Source organism: Schistocerca americana, chromosome 2 (assembly GCF_021461395.2).
Source record: "Schistocerca americana isolate TAMUIC-IGC-003095 chromosome 2, iqSchAmer2.1, whole genome shotgun sequence".
NCBI lineage: Eukaryota > Metazoa > Arthropoda > Insecta > Orthoptera > Acrididae > Schistocerca > Schistocerca americana.
Genome location: NC_060120.1, coordinates 128,237,163 through 128,258,633, shown reverse-complemented (window position 1 = coordinate 128,258,633; position 21,471 = coordinate 128,237,163). Strand labels below are relative to the sequence as shown.

General features: G+C 43.6%; 1 protein-coding gene across 1 annotated transcript in view; it reads left to right on the top strand.

The window, feature by feature from the left end:
• LOC124593822 overlaps window positions 1-14,561 on the top strand; it is a 179,440-nt gene extending 164,879 nt beyond the window's left edge. The window contains exon 4 of the mRNA XM_047132171.1: window positions 14,371-14,561. Coding sequence (XP_046988127.1) covers window positions 14,371-14,561 — 191 coding nt within the window. The remainder of the gene's footprint in view (window positions 1-14,370) is intronic.
• The last annotated feature ends 6,910 nt before the right edge of the window (window positions 14,562-21,471 follow it).

Here is a 21,471-nt window from a genome sequence, read left to right as displayed (position 1 = left end):
ATCCATAACTAGTTGGAGGTGCTGTTTAGCGAAATAAACTGACTCGGTGAGGTTAACTGAAATCAATAAAAAAGAAACATTTCCCCTCAAACTTAAAAATAAACTCGTAGAATCACTAATACTCCCCGTACTTGATTATTCTGATCCTGTTGCTCAGCGACACCCACTGAATAATTGCGCCTGATATATTTGTGACGTTCGCTGTTTCAACCATATCACTCCTGCCTATAAACAGTAACCTTGGCTAGTACTGATAAGGGAAGACACAATGATACCCAGTGTTCGCTCTATCGCATTTCCTGTTACAGCTCTTCTTTTTCAACAATGAAATCCTTTGTAAATCACTAAATAATACAGTCATCTCCTCAAAATCATTTTCTGTATCAGAAATACGAGTTTGAAATAATCTTCCTCGAAATGTCAGAGAAATTAAATTCCTTTCAGACTTAAAAAAAAGAAGTTAATTGTGTACTTTCTATCACAACAGCTGTCTCTTCCGTCTGCTTGTCCGCAGTTCAATCTTGTCAACACCTGAATGAGGTATTGGAAGGTAGGAGACGAGGTACTGGCGGAAGTAAAGCTCTGAGAACGGGGCGTGAGTCGTGCTTGGGTAGCTCAGATGGTAGAGCACTTGCCCCCGAAAGACAAAGGTCCCGAGTTCGAGTATCGATCCGGCACACAGTTTTAATCTGCCAGGAAGTTTCTTGTCAACACCTCTTTCCCTTACATTTTTACACAGCTCTCTACTGAATTCTGTTCTTATTTCCAGCTATTGTTAATGTCATTTACCAGTTTCTGCTCTTTCATTACCCCTTCTACCTCTACATGACATCTACATCTACATGATTACTCTGCAATTCATAGTTAAGTAGCTGGCAGTTGGTTCACCGAACCACCTTTAAGATATTTCTCTACCCTCCCACTCTCGAACATCGCGCAGGAGAAAAGAACATTTCGATCTTTCCGTGCGAACTCCGATTTCTCTGATTTTATTATGATCATAATTTCTCCCTATGTAGGCGCGCTAACAAAATATTTTCACACACTGAGGAGAAAGCAGGTGATCGAAACTTCAGGAGAAGGTCCCGCCGCAGGAAATAACGCCTTTGTTTTAAAGACTGCCGCCCCAATTCGTGCACTCTCTTCAGTATTTCACGATAATGCAGAACGAACTGCTCTTCTTCGAATTTTTTCGACGTTCTCCGTCTATCCTATCTGATGCAGATTCTACACCGCACAGTAATACTCTAGAGGAGAGTGGACAAACATTGTGCAAGCAGTCTCTTTAGTGGACATGTTACATTTTCTGAGTGATCTTTGATTTTACGTTCCCCACATTAAGTTATTCGTAATTGTAGGTCCTAAGTATTAAGTTATGTTTACACCCTTTAGATTTGTGTGATTTATCATGTAACTGAAATTTAGCGGATTCTTTTCAGTGTTCAAGTGGATGACTTCACACTTCAAGTCAGTTGTCACTTTTTACAGCAAAAAAAAATACCTCGTCTAAATCATTTGGCAATTCTGATGATCTGATCACTTTACATGAAGGTAAGTGACAGCATCATCTGCAAACAATCTGAGAAGGCTGCTCAGATTGTCTGCTAAATCGTTTACGTAGATCAGGAACAATAGCGGGCCTCTTCCTTTGGCAACTCCAGATATTACTTGTTTTACTCGGGGGCTGTATATGGTTGCTAGATATGGAGTTATTAGCATACTCTGAAAGGAACCTTACTAGTATACAATCTGGACCAGAAGCCTTGCCTTTCTTAAGTTTTTTAAGCTGCTTCGCTTCTCCAAGGATACCTACTTCTAAGTTTCTCATGCTGGCATTTGTTCTTGATTCGATTTCTGGAGTGTTTGCTTCGTCTTATTTTGTGAATAAATTTCGGAAAATCGTGTTTAGTAACTCTGCTTTGGTTACACTGTCGCCAATAGCATCACCATTGCTATCACGCAGCGAAGGTATTGATTGCTTCTTGCCACTCGTTGACCTTACATACGACCTGAACCTCTTTGGGTTTCCTACGAGATTTCGAGACAGAGATTCGTTGTAGAAACTCGCTTTGAAGTTCGCGCTAAATTTGAAGCTTCTGTAAAATTTTACCAACCTTGGTATGTTGTTGTTGTTGTGGTCTTCAGTCCAGAGACTGGTTTGATGCAGCTCTCCATGCTACTCTGTCCTGTGCAAGCTTCTTCATCTCCCAGTACCTACTGCAACCTACATCCTTCTGAATCTGCCTTCTATTCATCTCTTGGTCTCCCTCTACGATTTTTATCCACCACGCTGCTCTCCAATACTAAATTGGTGATCCCTTGATGCCTCAGAACATGTCCTACGAACCGATCCCTTCTTCTAGTCAAGTTGTGCCACAAATTTCTCTTCTCCCGAATTCTGTTCAATACCTCCTCTTTAATTACGTGATCTTCCCATCTAATCTTCAGCATTCTTCTGTAGCATCACATTTCGAAAGCTTCTATTCTCTTCTTGTCCAATATATTTATCGTCAATGTTTCACTTCCATACATGGCTACACTCCATACAAACACACATAAATCTATACTTGATGTTAACAAATTTCTCTTCTTCAGAAACGCTTTCTTGCCATTGCCAGTCTACATTTTATATCCTCTCTACTTCGACCATCATCAGTTTTTCTGCTCCCCAAATAGCAAAACTCCTTTACTACCTCAAGTGTCTCATTTCTACTTTAAGTGTCTCATTTCCTAATCCAATTCCCTACATTCCATTATCCTCGTTTTGCTTTTGTTGTCTGGTATATATCTCTCAATTGCCGTCTATACTATTTCTTTGAATTTAAACCACATCTGGTCTTTCTTTACATAGTCAGATTGGAAAGAGTGGACACTGTCTCACAGGAAAGTAGAAAAGTGTCAAGCGAATTTTTAACTTTTTTTCTCTTTAGGTAGAGGTATTTTCGTTTATTTTTGATGGGTTTGGATGTTACGGTATTTATTCTAGCCACAACAACCTTGTGCTCACAACTCACTGGAATTGTCCTCATGTTCCTACTCTGCTGAGGATTATGTGTGGCTATGATACCAAGTACATTTTCGCAACTATTTATATCTCGCTATGGCTCCTGAACTAATTGTTCGAAACAGTTTTCTGGGAAAACATTCGGTACAATTTTAGACGACGTTGTATGCCCACCGCCAGCTTTAAATATGTGTTTTTGCCAACATATCTAGAGTAGATTGAAGTCACCAACAGCTATAATTATGTGGCTGAGTTACCTATTTGAAATAAGACTCAGGTTTTCTTTGAATTGTTCAGCAACTGTATCATCTGAGTCAGGGATCGATAAAACGAACCAATTATTAATTTCCAGAATGAGATTTTCACTCTGCAGCGGAGTGTGCGCTGATATGAAACTTCCTGGCAGATTAAAACTGTGTGCCCGACCGAGACTCGAACTCGGGACCTTTGCCTTTCGCGGGCAATCGCTCTACCATCTGAGCTACCGAAGCACGACTCACGACCGGTACCCACAACTTTACTTCTGCCAGTACCTCGTCTCCTACCTTCCAAACTTTACAGAAGCTCTCCTGCGAACCTTGCAGAACTAGCACTCCTGAAAGAAAGGATATTGCGGAGACATGGCTTAGCCACAGCCTGGGGGATGTTTCCAGAATGAGATTTTCACTCTGCAGCGGAGTGTGCGCTGATATGAAACTTCCTGGCAGATTAAAACTGTGTGCCCGACCGAGACTCGAACTCGGGACCTTTGCCTTTCGCGGGCAAGCGCTCTACCATCTGAGCTACCGAAGCACGACTCACGACCGGTACCCACAACTTTACTTCTGCCAGTACCTCGTCTCCTACCTTCCAAACTTTACAGAAGCTCTCCTGCGAACCTTGCAGAACTAGCACTCCTGAAAGAAAGGATATTGCGGAGACATGGCTTAGCCACAGCCTGGGGGATGTTTCCAGAATGAGATTTTCACTCTGCAGCGGAGTGTGCGCTGATATGAAACTTCCTGGCAGATTAAAACTGTGTGCCCGACCGAGACTCGAACTCGGGACCTTTGCCTTTCGCGGGCAAGCGCTTGCCCGCGAAAGGCAAAGGTCCCGAGTTCGAGTCTCGGGCGGGCACACAGTTTTAATCTGCCAGGAAGTTTCAATTATTAATTTATTCCCGTTTGTCAAGTATTCCCCATACTAACTCACAGAAGTCCGCCCCTGGTAGCTGACTGGTTAGCGCGACGGAATGTCATACCTAACGGCCCGGGTTCGATTCCCGGCTGGGTTGGAGATTTTCTCTGCTCAGGGACTGGGTATAGTGTTGCCCTTATCATCATCATTTCACCCCCATCGACACGCAAGTCGCCGAAGTTACGTCAACTCGGAAGACTTGCACTCGGCGAACGGTCTACCCGACTTGAGGCTCTAGCCACACGGCATTTCCAGTTCACAGAAACTATCTACTTCAATGTCACTGTAAGATAAACTACTTCCGACAGTAGTAAACATACCACCACCAACTGCATTTAATCTATCCTTTCTGAACACGATCAGGTCCTTGGAAAAGAATTCAGCTGAAACTATTTCCGGATCTAGGCAGCTTTCCGTACCTGCAACGATTCGGGGTTCAGTGCTTTCCATTAGCGCTTGGGAATTATGGTTATTTTCCAACGCAGGTACGACTGTTTACAAGTACAGTATTGATTGTTCCTATGTCTACCCTCTTCCTGTGTTTGCCATGCACGCTTTTAGACTGACAACATTTCTGCAATTTTCCGAGACCCTCTAACCTAAAAAACCGCCAGTCCACTCCACACAGTCCACCTGTCCGTGTTGCTGCCTTCTGCGTGTAGTGGACTGCTGATCTATTTAGCGGAACCCGGGAACCCATCACCCTATGGCAGAAGTCGAGCAATCTGCAACCTACGCAGCCGCAAAACCGTCTGAGCCTCTGATTCAGCCCCTTCACTCGGCTCAGTTCCAAAGGACGTCTATCGGTTCTGTCAACGATACAACAAATGGTGGGGTCCGCCTTCACCTCGCAAGCAAGACGGGCAGTCTTTACTACTTTAGCTAGTAGCACGAAACCAGAGAGAACCTCTTGTGATCCAAAGCGCCAAACATCGCTAGCATCATTACGAGCTCCGCCTGTGGCTGGCTGCACCCTGTGCTTTTCATGGCATCCAGAAGCACCCCTTCCACATATGGAATGACTCCTCCCGGTATGAAGCGCAGAGGGCATACTGGATACCTTCTCCTTCTTCACGGACACATCCCTAACGTAGTAAGTCCCAACTACCAGTAATCCCACCCCTTGTGAATTCCCAGACCTTGCAGGCCAAGAGAATTCCTCTGGAATAGGGCAGGTGACTTCACCTGCCTCAGGGACTTCGTAAGGTGTTACTAATAATACTAAATGTACTAAACTAATAAATATTATTGTTATTCTTGATGCCCTTTATTATTTTTATGTTTATTATTATTATTAATGCCAACTTTTGTTGTTGTTTGTGACTGTGTATTAAAAAAATGTTCAAATGTGTGTGAAATCTTATGGGACTTAACTGCTAAGGTCATCAGTCCCTAAGCTTATAAACTACTTAACCTAAATTATCCTAAGGACAAACATACACACCCATGCCCGAGGGAGGACTCGAACCTCCGCCGGGACCAGCCACACAGTCCATGACTGCAGCGCCTAAGACTGCTCGGCTAATCCCGCGTGGCGACTGTGTATTATTGTACGAGTACGTGTATAACCATGTTTTTGTATGTGTTGTTCCTCGTCCGATGTTACTGTTAGCGGTGTACTTTTTCCATTCCAGTGGTCGAGTCTCGGAACGTTTCTGAATGCTGTTAGATACTTTCGAGGCATTAAATACTGGATTTGGAGCACTAAGATGTTCACCCTGTCTCGCGAGCTGAAGAATCTGGTGACTTCTTATTAACACTCTTTGTAAAAGTGGCTGTGCGGAAATTTAATGCTAGTCCTCCAACAAATGCATTCTAGTTAATCTTCGTAGCACTGCGTCACTTGGAGGTCAAATGTTCTACGTTAGTAGGTCACTTAATTTTCTTCTTCAGTTTCTACCTGCACGATCAACGTTCCGACCTCTGTACCGGCACCGTCTTTAGGCTTTAGATGTGTATTTAGCTGAACGGGAACAACAGAAGGACCCAATGAATGTCTCAGCAGAGGGATCGAAATGCCGATCGTGAAGTAGAAACTGAAATGAAACATTAAACAGCCTAACAAACTACAACATTTTACCTTCAATGACAACGGTGACGAAAGCCACAGACTCACTTTCTACTCGTACGTCACTTACATTGCGTGAAAAAAAAGACCTCTTCCCGAACAGGTCATGAAGGCCCAACGATACCGACCGGCTGCCGTGTCATCCTCACCCCTTAGGCGTCACTGGATGTGGATATGGAGGGGCATGTGGTCAGCACACCGCTCTCCCGGCCGTATGTTAGTTTCCGAGACCGGATACTTTGCGTCAAGAGTGTGTAGATTCTGGCCGGGGTGCAAATAGTGCGACACCATAGAATCTGCTAGAACGAGAGGAAGGTGTGTTTCTTGTTGTCGACAAGTCCAGATATATCATAGGATGTATTATCATCTACAGAATCGAACACGTATCCGTACGAGACACAGAAAAGACACACACATTGTCGCTGGTTTTCACGCCTACAGACCGCAATCATCACGTTTGTGACGTTTCACACGGACGCGGCAAATTAGCCCTTGGCAAGAATCACTTTTTGGGCTCGATAACGGGGAAAAGGACTTTAGGCCTCTTGGTGGCAGCACTCACGGTGAACAAGACTCCATGCTAGCCGAGTCTCGCGGTCCCTTTGCGTGAAGTAAATGTCTATAGATGGTTAGAATACTTAGCGACCTGTCGATTCCAGCGGGAGGTGTTTGATGCAAGAATCTGCGACCAGGCATCTAGCCAGGCTAGATGCCGTGCAGATAAACATTTTCACGCGCTTAATATACAGTAACGACTTTTTAAATTTATTTATTTGACCTTCGGTTTTTTCCATACATTCACCTACAAATACAGACCTTTTCTGCTGGGGTAGCGTTCATACTAACGATTACAGTGTTTTAAGATCAATTAAGTATTCTGACATTCAGATATTTCATGTCAGAACATCTAAAACAAACGACGTATACTTCTTTCATATTCGATAGTCTTGGTTCTAGTCTTCAGAAAATAACTATTACATCCGTGAAGCGTGTAGGCTTTCTGTAAAACTGTACTCCACAACGTATTTTCTTAAGCTGGTCTTTTCGGCGTTGTGCTGAGAAACCACGTGGTGAGGCAGCTGAGCGATTAGTTTGAATATCCGTAAAGATCCCACTACTGAAAGAGTGCTGGTCGTTAAGGAACCCACTGCTGTATAGCTGTTTTAGGAGGTTGTCTGCCTTCGTTTTCGTCAGCGGACGCACAGAAATAATGTCCTCCTCGACTCCTCATACACAATGAAGGATGAGGAGGTCTTTTCTGTCAATTGCGTTCAACTGTGGTTCTAAACAGTCATCTTTAAACTTCATCCTAGTAATTATTGCACATAATCTTCTTGTAAGACCCCTCCTTGTCAACAATTTCTTGCAGGCACTTCCGGATGTATTACCTACAGCGTCTGCCTCTAGTTAGCGACAGAGTTTTCTATTCTTCATTCCATCATGTACTTTGTGCATTCTGAGTACTGTGATCATTTCAGAATGTGGAATACAGTAGTGTTCGCTGCGGCGTGTTTTGCAAGTTAATTCGCCAAATGATTGACATATAGATTGCAGTAGCTCTTTCTCCATAACAAGGATTCCGGCCCATCGTTGTAGCAGTTAGGTAGCCTAGCCCTTACTGTTACTGAATGTGATCTCCCTCGAGGAATTACGTACACAGCTCTGAAATGACATGATGGGTGACATTGTCACTTACAGCGACTAAGGCAATCTAATAAACAGATTCGATCTCGTACATCATTTAACCCTTTCACTACCAGTTCTTTTTCAGAATTCAAGACATTAATGTATGGTTATTTTAAGTAATGCTGTCGCCAGAAGTAACATTATATATAAAAAAAAAGTTTTCCACCGTTTCGTCTGCCGACGAGGAAAGAATGGAGCATATGTGTCCCACAAGTAATTGACGTATCTCTATGTCCCAGTGGTAATTAAATGAATGCTTACCCTCTATTTTCACTTATTGTATATGTTTTCAGAAATGGACTAGGACTGTATTTATGACGACGAATATTTGACTTTTAGACAGATTGTTCCAAACGACAAGGTCGTTGTCGTGACATGCAAATTCGAATGTCTCTTGTGACAGGGACGTTGGTACTCTACATCTACATCTACATGGGCACTCTGCAAATCACATTAAGTGCCTGTCAGAGGGTTCATCGAACCACTTTCACAATTCTCTATTATTCCAATCTTGTATAGCGCGCGGAAAGAATGAACACCTATATCTTTCCGTACGAGCTCTTGTTTCCCTTATTTTATCGTGGTGATCGTTCCTCCCTATGTAGGTCGGTGTCAACAAAATATTTTCGCATTCGGAGGAGAAAGTTGGTGATTGGAATTTCGTGAGAAGATTCCGTCGCAACGAAAAAAGCCTTTCTTTTAACGATTTCCAGCCCAAATCCTGTATCATTTCTGTGACACCCTCTCCCATATTTCGCGATAAAACAAAACGTGCTGCCTTTCTTTGAACTTTTTCGATGTACTCCGTCAGTCCTATCTGCTAAGGATCCCACACCACGCAGCAGTATTCTGAAAGAGGACGGACAAGCGTAGGTCTGTTACATTTTCTAAAACGCAGTCTTTGGTTAGCCTTCCCCACAACATTTTCTGTGTGTTCCTTCCAATTTAAGTTGTTCGTAATTGTAACACCTAGGTATTTAGTTGAATTTACAGCTTTTAGATTAGACTGATTTACCATGTAACCGAAGTTTAATGAGTTCCTTTTAGCACTCATGTGGATGATCTCACACTTTTCGTTATTCAGGGTCATCTGCCACTTTTCGCACCATTCAGGTATTTTTTTCTAAATCGTTTTGCAGTTTGTTTTGATCTTCCGATGACTTTATTAGTCGATAAACGACAGCGTCATCTGCAAACAACTCAAGACGACTGCTCAGATTGTCTCCCAAATCGCTCATATAGATAAGGAACAGCAAAGGGCCTATAACACTACCTTGGGGAACGCCAGAAATCACTCGTTTTATACGATAACTTTCTGTCAGTTACTACGAACTGTGACCTCTCTGACAGGAAATCACAAATCCAGTCACATAACTGAGACGATATTCCATAAGCAAGCAATTTGAATACGAGCCGCTTGTGTGGTACAGTGTCAAAAGCCTTCCGGAAATCCAGAAATAGGGAATTGATCTGAAATCCATTGTCAATAGCACTCAACACTTCATGTGAATAAAGAGCTAGTTGTGTTTCACAGGAACGATGTTTTCTAAAACCATGTTGACTGTGTGTCAATAGATCGTTTTCTTCGAGGTAATTCATAATGTTCGAACACAATATATGTTCCAAAATCCTGCTGCATGTCGACGTTAACGATATGAGCCTGTAATTTAGTGGATTACTCATACTACCTTTCTTGAATATTGGTGTGACCTGTGCAACTTTACAGTCTTTGGGTACGGATCTTTCGTCGAGCGAACGGTTGTATATGATTGTTAAGTATGGAGCTAATGCATCAGCATACTCCGAAAGGAACCTAATTGGTATACAGTCTGGACCAGAAGACTTGCTTTTATTAATTCATTTAAGTTGCTTCACTACTCCGAGGATGTTTACTTCCACGTTACTCATGTTGGCAGCTGTTCTTGATTCGGATTCTGGAATATTTACGTCATCTTCTTTTGTGAAGGCATTTCGGAAGACTGTGTTTCGTAACTCTGCTTTGGCAGCAATGTCTTGGATAGTGTCTCCGCTGCTATCGCGCAGAGAAGGTACTGATTGCTTCTTGCCGGTAACATACTTCACATACGACCAGGATCTCTTTGGATTTTCTGCCAGGTTTCGAGACAACGTTTCAAAAATGGTTCAAATGGCTCTGAGCACTATTCGACTTAGCTTCTGAGGTCATCAGTCGCCTAGAACTTAGAACTAATTAAACCTAACTAACCTAAGGACATCACACACATCCATGCCCGAGGCAGGATTCGAACCTGCGACCGTAGCGGTCGCTCGGTTCCAGACTGTAGCGCGTAGAACCGCACGGCCACTCCGGCCGGCTGACAACGTTTCATTGTGGAAACTGTTATAGGCATCTCGCATTGAAGTCCGCGCTAAATTTCGAGCTTCTGTAAAAGATCACCAATCTTGGGGATTTTGCGTCTGTTTAAATTTGGCATGTTTATTTCGTTGTTTCTGCAACAGTGTTCTAACCTGTGATTTAGTATGAACAGTTTTTACACAAAGCAATTTAGCACCTGTTGCAAAGAAAATTCCCACTGCTTCTCCAATTAAAAGAGAGGATTCTTGTAGGAAAATATAGATGTTGCTGTCTCATTATACAATGAAAAGCCAAAGAGCCTTGTACACCTGCCTAATATCCTTAGGGCCCCAGCGATCACGCAGACGTCCCGCAACACGACGTAGCACGGACTCGACTAATGTCTAAAGTAGTGCTGGAGGGAATTGGCACCATCAGGGCTGCCAATAAATCCGTAAGAGTACGAGAGGATGGAGATCTCTTCTGAGCAGCACGTTGCAAGGCATCCAAGATATGCTCAATAATGTTCATGTCTGGGGGGTTTGGTGGCCAGGGGAAATGTTTAAACTCGGAAGAGTGTTCCTGGATTCACTCTGTAGCAATTCTGGACGTGTGGGATGTCGCATTGTCCTGCTGGAATTGCCCAAGTCCGTCGGAATGCACAATGGACATGAATGGACGCAGGTGATCAGACACCATGCTTACGTACGCGTCACATGTCAGAGTCGTATCTAGATGTATCAGGGGTCCCGTATCACTCCAACTGCACACGCCCCACACCATTACAGAGCCTCCACCAGCTTGAACAGTCCCCTACTAACATTCAGGTTCCATGGATTCATGAAGTTGTTTCCATACCCGTACACGTCCATTCGCTCGATAAATCTGAAACGAGACTCGTCGGCCAGGCAACATGTTTCCAGTCATCAACAGTTCAATGTCGGTGTTGACGGGCCCAGGCGAGGCATGAAACTTTGTGTTGTGCATTTATCGAGAGTACACTAGTGGGCCTCCGGCTGCGAAAGCCCATATCGATGACGTTTCGTTGAATGGTTCGCACGCTGACACTTGTTGATGGACCAACATTGAAATCTGCAGCAATTTGCGGAAAGGTTGTACTTCTGTCACGTTGAACGATTCTCTTCAGTCGTCGTTGGTCCCGTTCTTGCAGGATCTTTTTTCGACCGAAGCGATGTCAGAGATCTGATGTTTTACCAGTTTCCTATATTCAGGATACAGTCGTGAAATGGTCGTACGGGAAAATCCCCACTCTCCCTCGGAGATGCTGTGTCCCATCGCTCATGGGCCGTCTATAACACCACTTTAAGACTCACATAAATATTGATAACCAGCCATTGTAACAGCAGTAGCCGATCTAACAACTGCGCCAGACACTTGTCTTATATAGACGTTTCCGGCCGCAACGCAGTGTTCTGCCTGTTTTAATACGCATGCCTATACCAGTTTCTTTGGCGCTTCATTGTATTTCTCATTCGACTGGTGTACGTTAACAACAGCGTCAGGTTTTTTGTATTTGATGTGGTTATAATGAAGTACTGTCTAGAAAAAAGCTGCACAAATATTCGATCAGATCTTCATACTGGAAAGAACGACGTTTCGCTCGTAACAGAGAAGCCATTTGTTGCTTGTTTTGAAAATAATATTCTGCCCAGCACTGCAATAACACCGGACACTTTCAGATCGTGACATTGATGCCTTGCCTGACTCCGACCACTGCGGACATCACGTTGTCAGTGAATATGCGTGTATAAAAGCTAATTCCCTAGTAGATTAAAAACAAGCTATTTGTGTACAATTCACATATTTGGACGTAGGTGTTTTTGTGAGTAACATGTATATAATTGCATTACAGAGCCTGCAGTGAGCGTATGCGATGAATCTGTGACAAGCAAGTACAGGACGCAAAATGGTCGTACAGTATGCGAATAAGATTGGAATCTTTAAATTCTAAACAAAAAAATCATGGAAAAGTTAAAACTGAATAAAATTTACATAAGCATTACTGCTAAAAGGAATTTTTGAACATATGCAGGGACTCCCGTTATGCAGACGATTTCGTTTTCTAATAGCAGAACGCATCAAAGTCTGGCTTCCAACACGTCGCGCGAGTTCACTTTGTCAGTGTGGTTTGCACACTGGCGGGTGTCAATCACGGCCTCTTCCGTACGATCTAAAGATAGACGGTGGTGACCGAGACAGCTAATTTCGTATCGAAACTTTAGAGACTGAGCTGAACAATCAGTTATTTTCGTATCTTGATAACATTTAAAAGCGATGCAAATATTGGCAATTTGGTTTAAATGCTCACAAATGTAAAATTTTGCACTTCTCAAAGGGTAACAACGTAAAGTCCGACAACACCGTCTCGTCGTAGCCACAATCAAGTTCAAATGAGAAAGCGGATCGTCAACGAAGTACAGCACATAGCACTGAAATTACGTGTATTACGGGCACCAACGTAAAAGCAGAACAGAACTATGTATATATATGAAGATGGTATCTGTTCTTTCGGACGTGCTTATACGGGAATCGGCAGTAAATCCGCGAGTAATGAATGTAATGGGCAGGCGCACTATGAATATAGTGCGGGACAATAAGTTGAGAATGTGGGTCTCACGAGAGGCGTGCTAGAGAGAAGTCCCTGCAGTCGTACCATCCCCTGTGTCCTCGGTGATCAGGTGAATAGAGCGTCTGCCATATAAGCAGGAGATCCCGGGTTCGAGTCCCAGTCGGGGCACACATTTTCATCTATCCCCGTTGAAGTATATCAACGCCTTTATGCAGCTAAGGGTATTCATTTCATTGTAATTTCAGAACAGAACTGCCTGCCGGGCGGAGAGTGCTGCTGTTTACACAGGCATCGAATGTTCCAAAGAACGCAAACATTAAAAACGTAAGAAATTTCCGGAACCTTTTAGAAATACTAAATACTATATAATTAATCATAGTTGACCTTGCCACCCGCAACACGTCAGCAGCTACACTAACGGCTACTCCACATTGTATGCAGCACAGCTCGCGACAGTACCGATGGGTCACAACTGTGTTCAGTCACTAATCACAAACAACGGCGTATAACAGTCTGTGGGGATATGAAACGAAATGACCACATAGGCTCATTTGTAGATAACGCACCACAGAAGGTTTTCCGTTCACTGGCAGGGTGCTGGGAAACTGCAGTCAGTCTACAAAGGAGATTACTTACGAAACACTGGTAGGATCCATGCTAAGTAGGACCAATAGGAAATTTGAACGCAAATAAAGAAGGGTAGTACCATGATCATGTGTTTATATCCACTGGAGAGCGTCACAGGGAATCTGAAAAATTTGAATTGGCAGACGCTTCAAGGTTGGCGCCAGAACTATCGCGCAGTAACCTGTTTACGAAGTTTAAAGAACCAGTATGAAGTGATGAAGGCAGGAATCTTCTACTGCCTGCTACGTATCGCAGCCGTAGGGACAGCGAAGACAAGATTAGACTAATTATCGAAATGGGAAGTAGCTTCTGTCGTGCACTTCCAGTGTTTTGGAGAGTACTATTATCTAGATTTTCCACAGTTTCCGGAATTCGCTTTTGGCAACGCTGGTGTGGTTTGCTCTGCAAGGCCACAGTCCGTGCATTCCCCAGCCTTCTCCACTGGAGCTGGTGGAAGTGGTGATCTTGGATGTAGCTCCAAATTTTCGGTGGAGAGGGCGGCTGCTGGCATTGTGTGTGTGTGTGTGTTGGTGTGATGGCGAGCGCTTTCGCGGGAGGTCGCGCCGCCCCCGCAGGTGGCGTGTGGAGTGCGCCACTGTATCTGCTCTCCACCCACCATTTGGCCGCCATATCTGCGCCCGGCGCCCCCTCGGCAGAGTGCATTATCTTCGGCGCCAAGGAGCATCAAACGCTCATTTTCATAACCGCCCGCGCGACCCAGCCCGCCGAGAAACTCTTAATGGACGATTTCTTTTCCGCGCGTCGCGTCGCATCGCCCCCGCCGTTTTATATTCGCAGTCCTCCTCTGCGGGGCGAGAGCCGGGACATTGCGAGATTTATGGCGAGCATAACTCTCTTCCTGCGAAAGTAGGTCCTGACGGCGTATACATTGTCTCCGCGCCCAGGCGCCGAGAAATATGGAAGGCGTCTGCGACTCGAATGGACGATCAGCAGCGGGGACCCCGCGCTCGGCCGTCTGCCGTTTGCCGCCTGTCGCGCCCTGGCTGAGGCGCGTGGTGGCGGGGGTGTGGGCGGAGGGGTGGCTCGCTGGAGCATCGGCGGGAAAGAGGTGTGCGTCAAAGCGCCGGGGCGCTGAGCCATGACGGAGACTCTACAAGGAGAAGGAGGCGTCTCATTGGGAATTACCTTGTTTGTTACCTGCATTAATACGCTGACAGAAGTGGAAAGAGTTACATCGCACCCTGACCGAATCCTGCCAAACGGACACTTACGTACTTGCTTGCCTGTTGGATACGTAGATTAAAGTTGTATAGCTGTGGGGCCGACGTACGCCGCTGGTGGTCATGAAGGTGCCGTAGCGGCTGTACGATACGTGATTGCCATCCTCCGACCGATAGTGCAACCATATCGGCAGCATATTAGCGAGACATTCGTCTTCATGGACGACAATTCGCGCCTCTATCGTGCAAATCTTACGACATCGCTCAACTAGAGTGGTCAGCATGTTCTCCAAACATGATACCTATCGAACATGGCAGGGATATATTGAAAAGGGCTGTTTACGGACGGCGTGACCCACCAACCACCCAGAGGGATCTACGCCGAATCGCCGTTGAGAAGAGGGACAATCTGGACCAACAGTGCCTTTAAGAAATTTTGGATGGTATGCCACAACGAATAAAGGCACGCGTCAATGCAAGAGGACGTGCTAATGGGTATTAGAGGTACCGGTGTGTACAGCAATCTGGACCACAGCCTCTAAATGTCTCACTGTATGTTGGTACAACATGCGATGTGTGGTTTTCATGAGAAATAAAAAGGGGGGAAATGATGTTTATCCTGATCTCTATTCCAATTTTCTGTATAGGTTCCGGAACTCTCGGAACCGAGGTGATGCAAAATTATTTTTTTCTTTGATGTGTGTACATTTAAGCCACGGATATATAATCACACGCATCCTCCAAAAATAAATTTGTCACTTTCACTGCTGATCTGTATCAGTTGTATGGCAACCAGATCCCTGATACCGAGTTTGTGTCGTCATGGAAGCCCATCCATCACCTTTTATAATTTAAGACCTTTCCCTGCTGGTAGCATTTTATGATGCACATAGCAATTCAAATAAAACACTTTTTATATCAAAATATATTACTTGAGGGCAAAATAAAATGAGAATTACCTAACATCAAGACCGTTGCACAAAATCATATACTTTCCCATGAAAAATATTCCTATCGGATGGTGTAAATGGTTCAAATGGCTCTGAGCACTATGGGACTTAACATCTTAGGTCATCAGTCCCCTAGAACTTAGAAATACTTAAACCTCACTAACCTAAGGACATCACACACATCCATGCCCGAAGCAGGATTCGAACCTGCGACCGTAGCAGTCGCGTGGTTCCTGACTGAAGCGCCTAGAACAGCTCGGCCACCGTGGCCAGCTCGTATGGTGTAAAAAGTAATCAATTTTTAGAGACATTATCACCTTGCGAAAGTGCACTGACGCGTTCAACACAAGCAAATTAATGCTCTTGATACCGCACAGCAATTGAGAAACTTGGTACAAATGACACAAAAATTTAGGAATCAGCAAATTCCAAGTGAAAGATATTATAAAATAACAAAGTAGCGTAGTAACTTAATGGCACATTTCTAAGAAGTGTCTGTAAATTAAAAAGAACACGAAACTGGGGGAATAGAGCAGTGTACATCAGAGGTACTCAAATATTTTTTACCAACCACACATCTCTGTTAGTAATAAAATTTTGCAATTGCCCACAGGTTTCATAGGGATGGTGATTTAAAAGGTATGGAAGGAACTTTCCTTTATATAATTTGTAAATCAAAGCTACAGCAATTTAATAACAATAATTACTTCACAAATAGTTTACGTCAAAATTTTATGAAAACCCAAGGAAAATATTTTTAAAACCCGTACGGCCTACTGACCAGCATGAAAGCTGGAACGTCCACTAGTGTGCGGTAAGGACCAGGTTGACTACCACTGGTCTGACTCACAGATCCATAAAGCCTGTACATCCTAATTTTTCGATCTCAGTACCTGCAAATTTCGACAGGTAGTGGTCTGTTAACGTTGTAGACAATCCAGAAATTCGGAAATGACTTCGTTTTAAAGAACTTTGGCCATGGTCTTTCCCTGACGTTATCATTATTACTAGTTTTTTGAAGGGGGGAAAGGCGTGGGTGGGGGGCAAAAATTAGTGTTCAGATGACGACGAGCTTGTTAGAGATGGAGCACAACCTCGAATTAGACAACGATGGGAAAGGAAGGAAATCAGTCGGTCGTTTACAGTGCAAGTATCCCAACACTCACTTTAAACGAGTTAGGAAAACGGTAGATAACATCAGGAGTGGATTTGAATATCACTGCTCTCGGATGTGGATCCACCGCTTGACCGCTGTCCCACCGCACCCACTGTCTGAGCTGTGGCTGGCGTGTCACGTGAAGAGTGTTGTCAATAATCAGAGTTTCTGCACCAAAATGTTTTGTCTACCTAAATATGACTAAGTATTCAACGAAAGACACGAAGACGATTAAATCCGGTACTATGCGAAACATTCCTCCCACGAATATCACTGAATTTTTCACCGTGAGAGATGGGTAAGGATTAAATTTTGGGCCCGTTTTCAGGACGCGCGCGGTTGAAACCGGCGTCAGCTTATAAAGATTTAAGTTTTCCCCTGACTTCAGGCAAATGTCGCTTGCCTGCTACAACAAGGATACGGTATATTCCATTCTCTGTCCTTGCCCAAATGAGAACCAGTGTATTTACGTGGTCATGATCTGACCACGTTATCATTCGAACGCTGGACAACGATTTTCAGTTATATTCAGTCCCACGCTCAAACGGTAAATGTTGGGAACAGTGCAGTATTGTCCTGTTGTTGTCTTGAGAACGGTTTGTCTTTTTCCTTCCTCTGACGTACTTTGTTCAAATCCGTATGCATGTGGAGGACTCTGATCAATGTTTGTACAGTTTGTCTTTTGAGGATGACCATAGAATTACTGGAAACCAGAGAGTGATAGCTGATGCCTATGCTTCTCGAATAGTGATAAGAGGCCGCCGAGGTTAACATTTCCACACGATGAACGGATCACTTTCAGTAGCGCCAAGTGTTCTCACTTCATGGCGCGTTGTGGAGACGATTAATAAACCGACGAAAAAAAATCAAAATACCAAAAAACGATTAATGTAAATTAATGAAGTTTCGAAAATACACTTCTCTTGGTAATATATTTAAGTAATTAGCATTGTAGCATCACTGGTTAATGTAAACGCGAGATATGCCATTGCAAATATGAAATGCTGGTACATTAATGACCGATGCAACCGCCAAGAAGTTGCATTGTGTTGTGCAGGTGCCGTATGGTAGTTTGTGGGATGGCGTTCCTTGCCTGTTGGACTTGGTCGCTCACTACAGACAGTTAGCGCTGTTTGTGGATGACGCTGGAATTGTCTTTCGACGATGTCCCACCTGTGTTCTATTGTATACAGATCTGTTGATCGAGCAGGCCAAGGCAACATGTCGACACGGCATATTTGGTTATAACATCGCCGGCCGCGGTGGCCGTGCGGTTCTAGGCACTTCAGTCCGGAACCGCGTGACTGCTACGGTCGCAGGTTCAAATACTGCCTCGGGCATGGATGTGTGTGATGTCCTTAGGTTAGTTAGGTTTAAGTATTTCTAAGTTCTAGGGGACTGATGACCTCACAGATGTTGAGTCCCATAGTGCTCAGAGATATTTGAACCATTTTTGTTATAACATCGGTATGTGGGCGAGCGTTATTCTCTTGGAAAACATCCCCGGGAATGCCGTTCATGAATGGCAGCTCAAGTCCGAATTACCGGACTGAGGTAGAGATTTGTAGATAGTGTGCGAGGGATAACTATGGGAGTGCTCCTTCTGTCATACGAAATCGCTCCCCAGACCATAACCCAACGTGTAGGCCCAGTGTGCCTGCCACATGGGCAGTTTAGTTGTAGTCCTTCAACTGGCCACTCTGTAACAAACACACGGCCATCACTGGCACCAAGGCGGAACCAGCTTTCATCAGAAAACACAACAAACCTCCACCCTGCACTCCAATGAGCTCTCAGTTGACACCGCCGAAGTCGCAAATGGCGATGGTTTGAGGTCAGACGCAACAGGCCTTGAAGTAAGTGATTTGTAATTGTTTTTTGTGTCACTGTAGTGCCAACTGCAGCTCAGATTGTTGCCGCAGATGTAGTACAGTGTGACACACGGGAGACGGACGGTTTTGAGCTGCGTAGTACTGAGGGCGCGGTGGTGGGAGGTGGCCGTGGTGGGGATAGTTCTGATCCACACATGACGCCATTTCATTAACTCTGTCACTGCGGAGCAGAGGAACTTGCAACGTTGAGTGTTTGTCTATGACAGTTTCGTGAAAAGTGATGAGTCTATTATTGCTACGCAGCGATTGATTCGTGCGCGGTTTAATGTCGGTCACATGGAGCTGTTCCGAGCCGTAGCACAATCCTCAGATGGGTGGAAAACTTCAGATCAACTGGAAACATACTGGATAAGAAGCATCCTGGCCCAAGACGCAGAATAACGACATCAAAAAATGTTGAAAGGGTAAGGCAAGCGGCAGTCAGAAGCTCAGGACGGTCAGCTAGACGTCGTGCTAGTGAGTTACGAATCAATCGTGAATCGGTTAGACGGATTTTGCGTAAAGAATGAAAATGCCATCCCTACAAAATGCTCATTGTCCAACAACTTAAGGAAACTGATTTTGCTGTACGAGAAGACTTCGCTTACAGGATGCAAGTGATTTTTTGATCGAATGAAAATGAAATTTTATTGATGAGCGATGAAGCTCATTTTCATTTAAACAGGACCATGAATAAGCAAAACCTACATTACTGGGCTCCAGAGTATCCACATCTTATCCACCAGTGTTCTCTACACTCAGAAAAATTAACAGTCTGGTGTGCTCTTGGCTCTGTTGGCATTGTGGACCTTATTTTTTGAAGAGAACGGGGCTAGAATTACTGTTAATTCACAAGCTGCGACATCGTCCGAAAAAACACAGTGACCTGTATATGTAATAAGTTTCCTTTAATTTACGTCTATGGTCACAATCTTTTTGTTTAACAGATTACCGATTTCGGTCTTTAATGACCATCATCAGATCTGTTTCATAAAAAGCAAAGCCCTAAGTGCAGTACATTAGGACTTTGTTTTTATGAAACAGATCTAATGATGGTCATTAAAGACCGAAACCGGTAATCTGTTAAACAAAAAGATTGTGATCATAGACGTAAATTAAAGGAAACTGTTAATTCAGTTCGTTACATTTGTATGCTTGAAACATTCTTGAAACCAGAACTTAGAAGACGACCAATCCTTTTAAAGCGCGTTTGGTTCCAGCAGGATGGGGCAACATCGCACATCGCAAACACTTCTACTACGCAGTTCTTAGACGCATATTTCCTGGCCGGATTGTCTCATGTTTTGGCAATGTTCCTTGGCCTCCCAGGTCTCCCGATTTGTCAGTCTGTGACTTCTTTCTGTGGGGGTACCTTAATAACTGTGTCTATAACCACAAACCATGAAATTTGGACCAGTTGAAGAATACAATCATTTAAGAAATTGCTGCCATCGCTGCAGAGATTTTAATCCATGTGATGGAGGATTTTGAGAAGAGACTTGAGTCCTGCATTCGAAGTGATGGATATCACCTTGACGACATTATTTTTCACAAATAACTTTGTTAACTAAAATGGCAAATAATGAGCTTTGATTTTGTGTAAATAAACATGCATTAATTTTAAAGTTGACTCAGTATTATTTCATTAAAAACCGTCCGTCTCCCCTGTGTGACCATGTACGTTGCGCCAGAGTGCGGCGGTGCGGTTCTTTCCGTCCCTTTACGACGGAACTGAACCTACCTCTGAACATTGTCTCAGCAGATCATCAGCAGGAAAGCAGAGTGAAACCTACTGTACTTCGACGTGAACCAGGCTGCAATTTAAGTCACTAATCTACGTTTCGGGAGAAAGTTTTAACGCAAATGAAAGTTTGGAAATTTTTTCCTCAATTAATATATTCTGAAACTTAGGTGAACAAGTATCACTGCCAAGCCCGTGCTAGCCTTAACACAGTCACTGATAATCCCTTTCACTCACGTTAGCAAGTTTATGGTGTTGCATTTCCCGAAAACGTAATAGCTACTAAAATACTGATTGTTTTTGATTGATAATGCTTGCCAAATATTAAGTCTGTCCGTACCAAATGCAGTCACAGTTTTTAGCCACCGACCTGCTCAATACGGCACGTGGAATATATGTCTTTTCTCATCACAAAATTCACTTAAAAATTCCGAAATTTCTACACGTCCATCGGAATAATTATGCCGTCACTTTACAACACTTTTGATGTGTAAAACACTGCTAGATCCGGCAACTTATCATTTTCATCGGAACTACTACTGCACACGTCCGAACTGTTTCATGGCTAGGCTCCGACTTTTCTCTAGAATACTCTAAGTCTTCTCTACCAGCAGAAAAAGGCACGCGAAGAATATTGCTTTACCATTGGTCAGTTTACTCAACAGCCAATAACAAAACAACATTCTCCCGCGTTAATCCGCGCTTTTCATCAATAACCAATCCCAAAATAGTAAACCTACCGACTGCACTTTTTACCGACGTAATTATCTAATATGCTGAAGTTTTGCTTATGCATAAAGTTATTTACTATTGTTATTTATACCTGAATTAACATTCCCTTTACCATAAACTTACTTTACAAATCTATTCTACAAAAATCCCCTTTGTTCATATGCATACTTGTTTGAAATGTTCCCACACTAAATCCCACTAAATCCCACTACATAACTCGTTAAACAATTATCTTCATATTAACCATAAACCACACTCACGTATCATTCATACTGCTAAAACACATTTATAACATTTTACCTACACAAAAGGACATAATAAGACTTTCTGAAAATACTGGAACAGTTTATGAAAAACATTCTATTACCTTAGTGC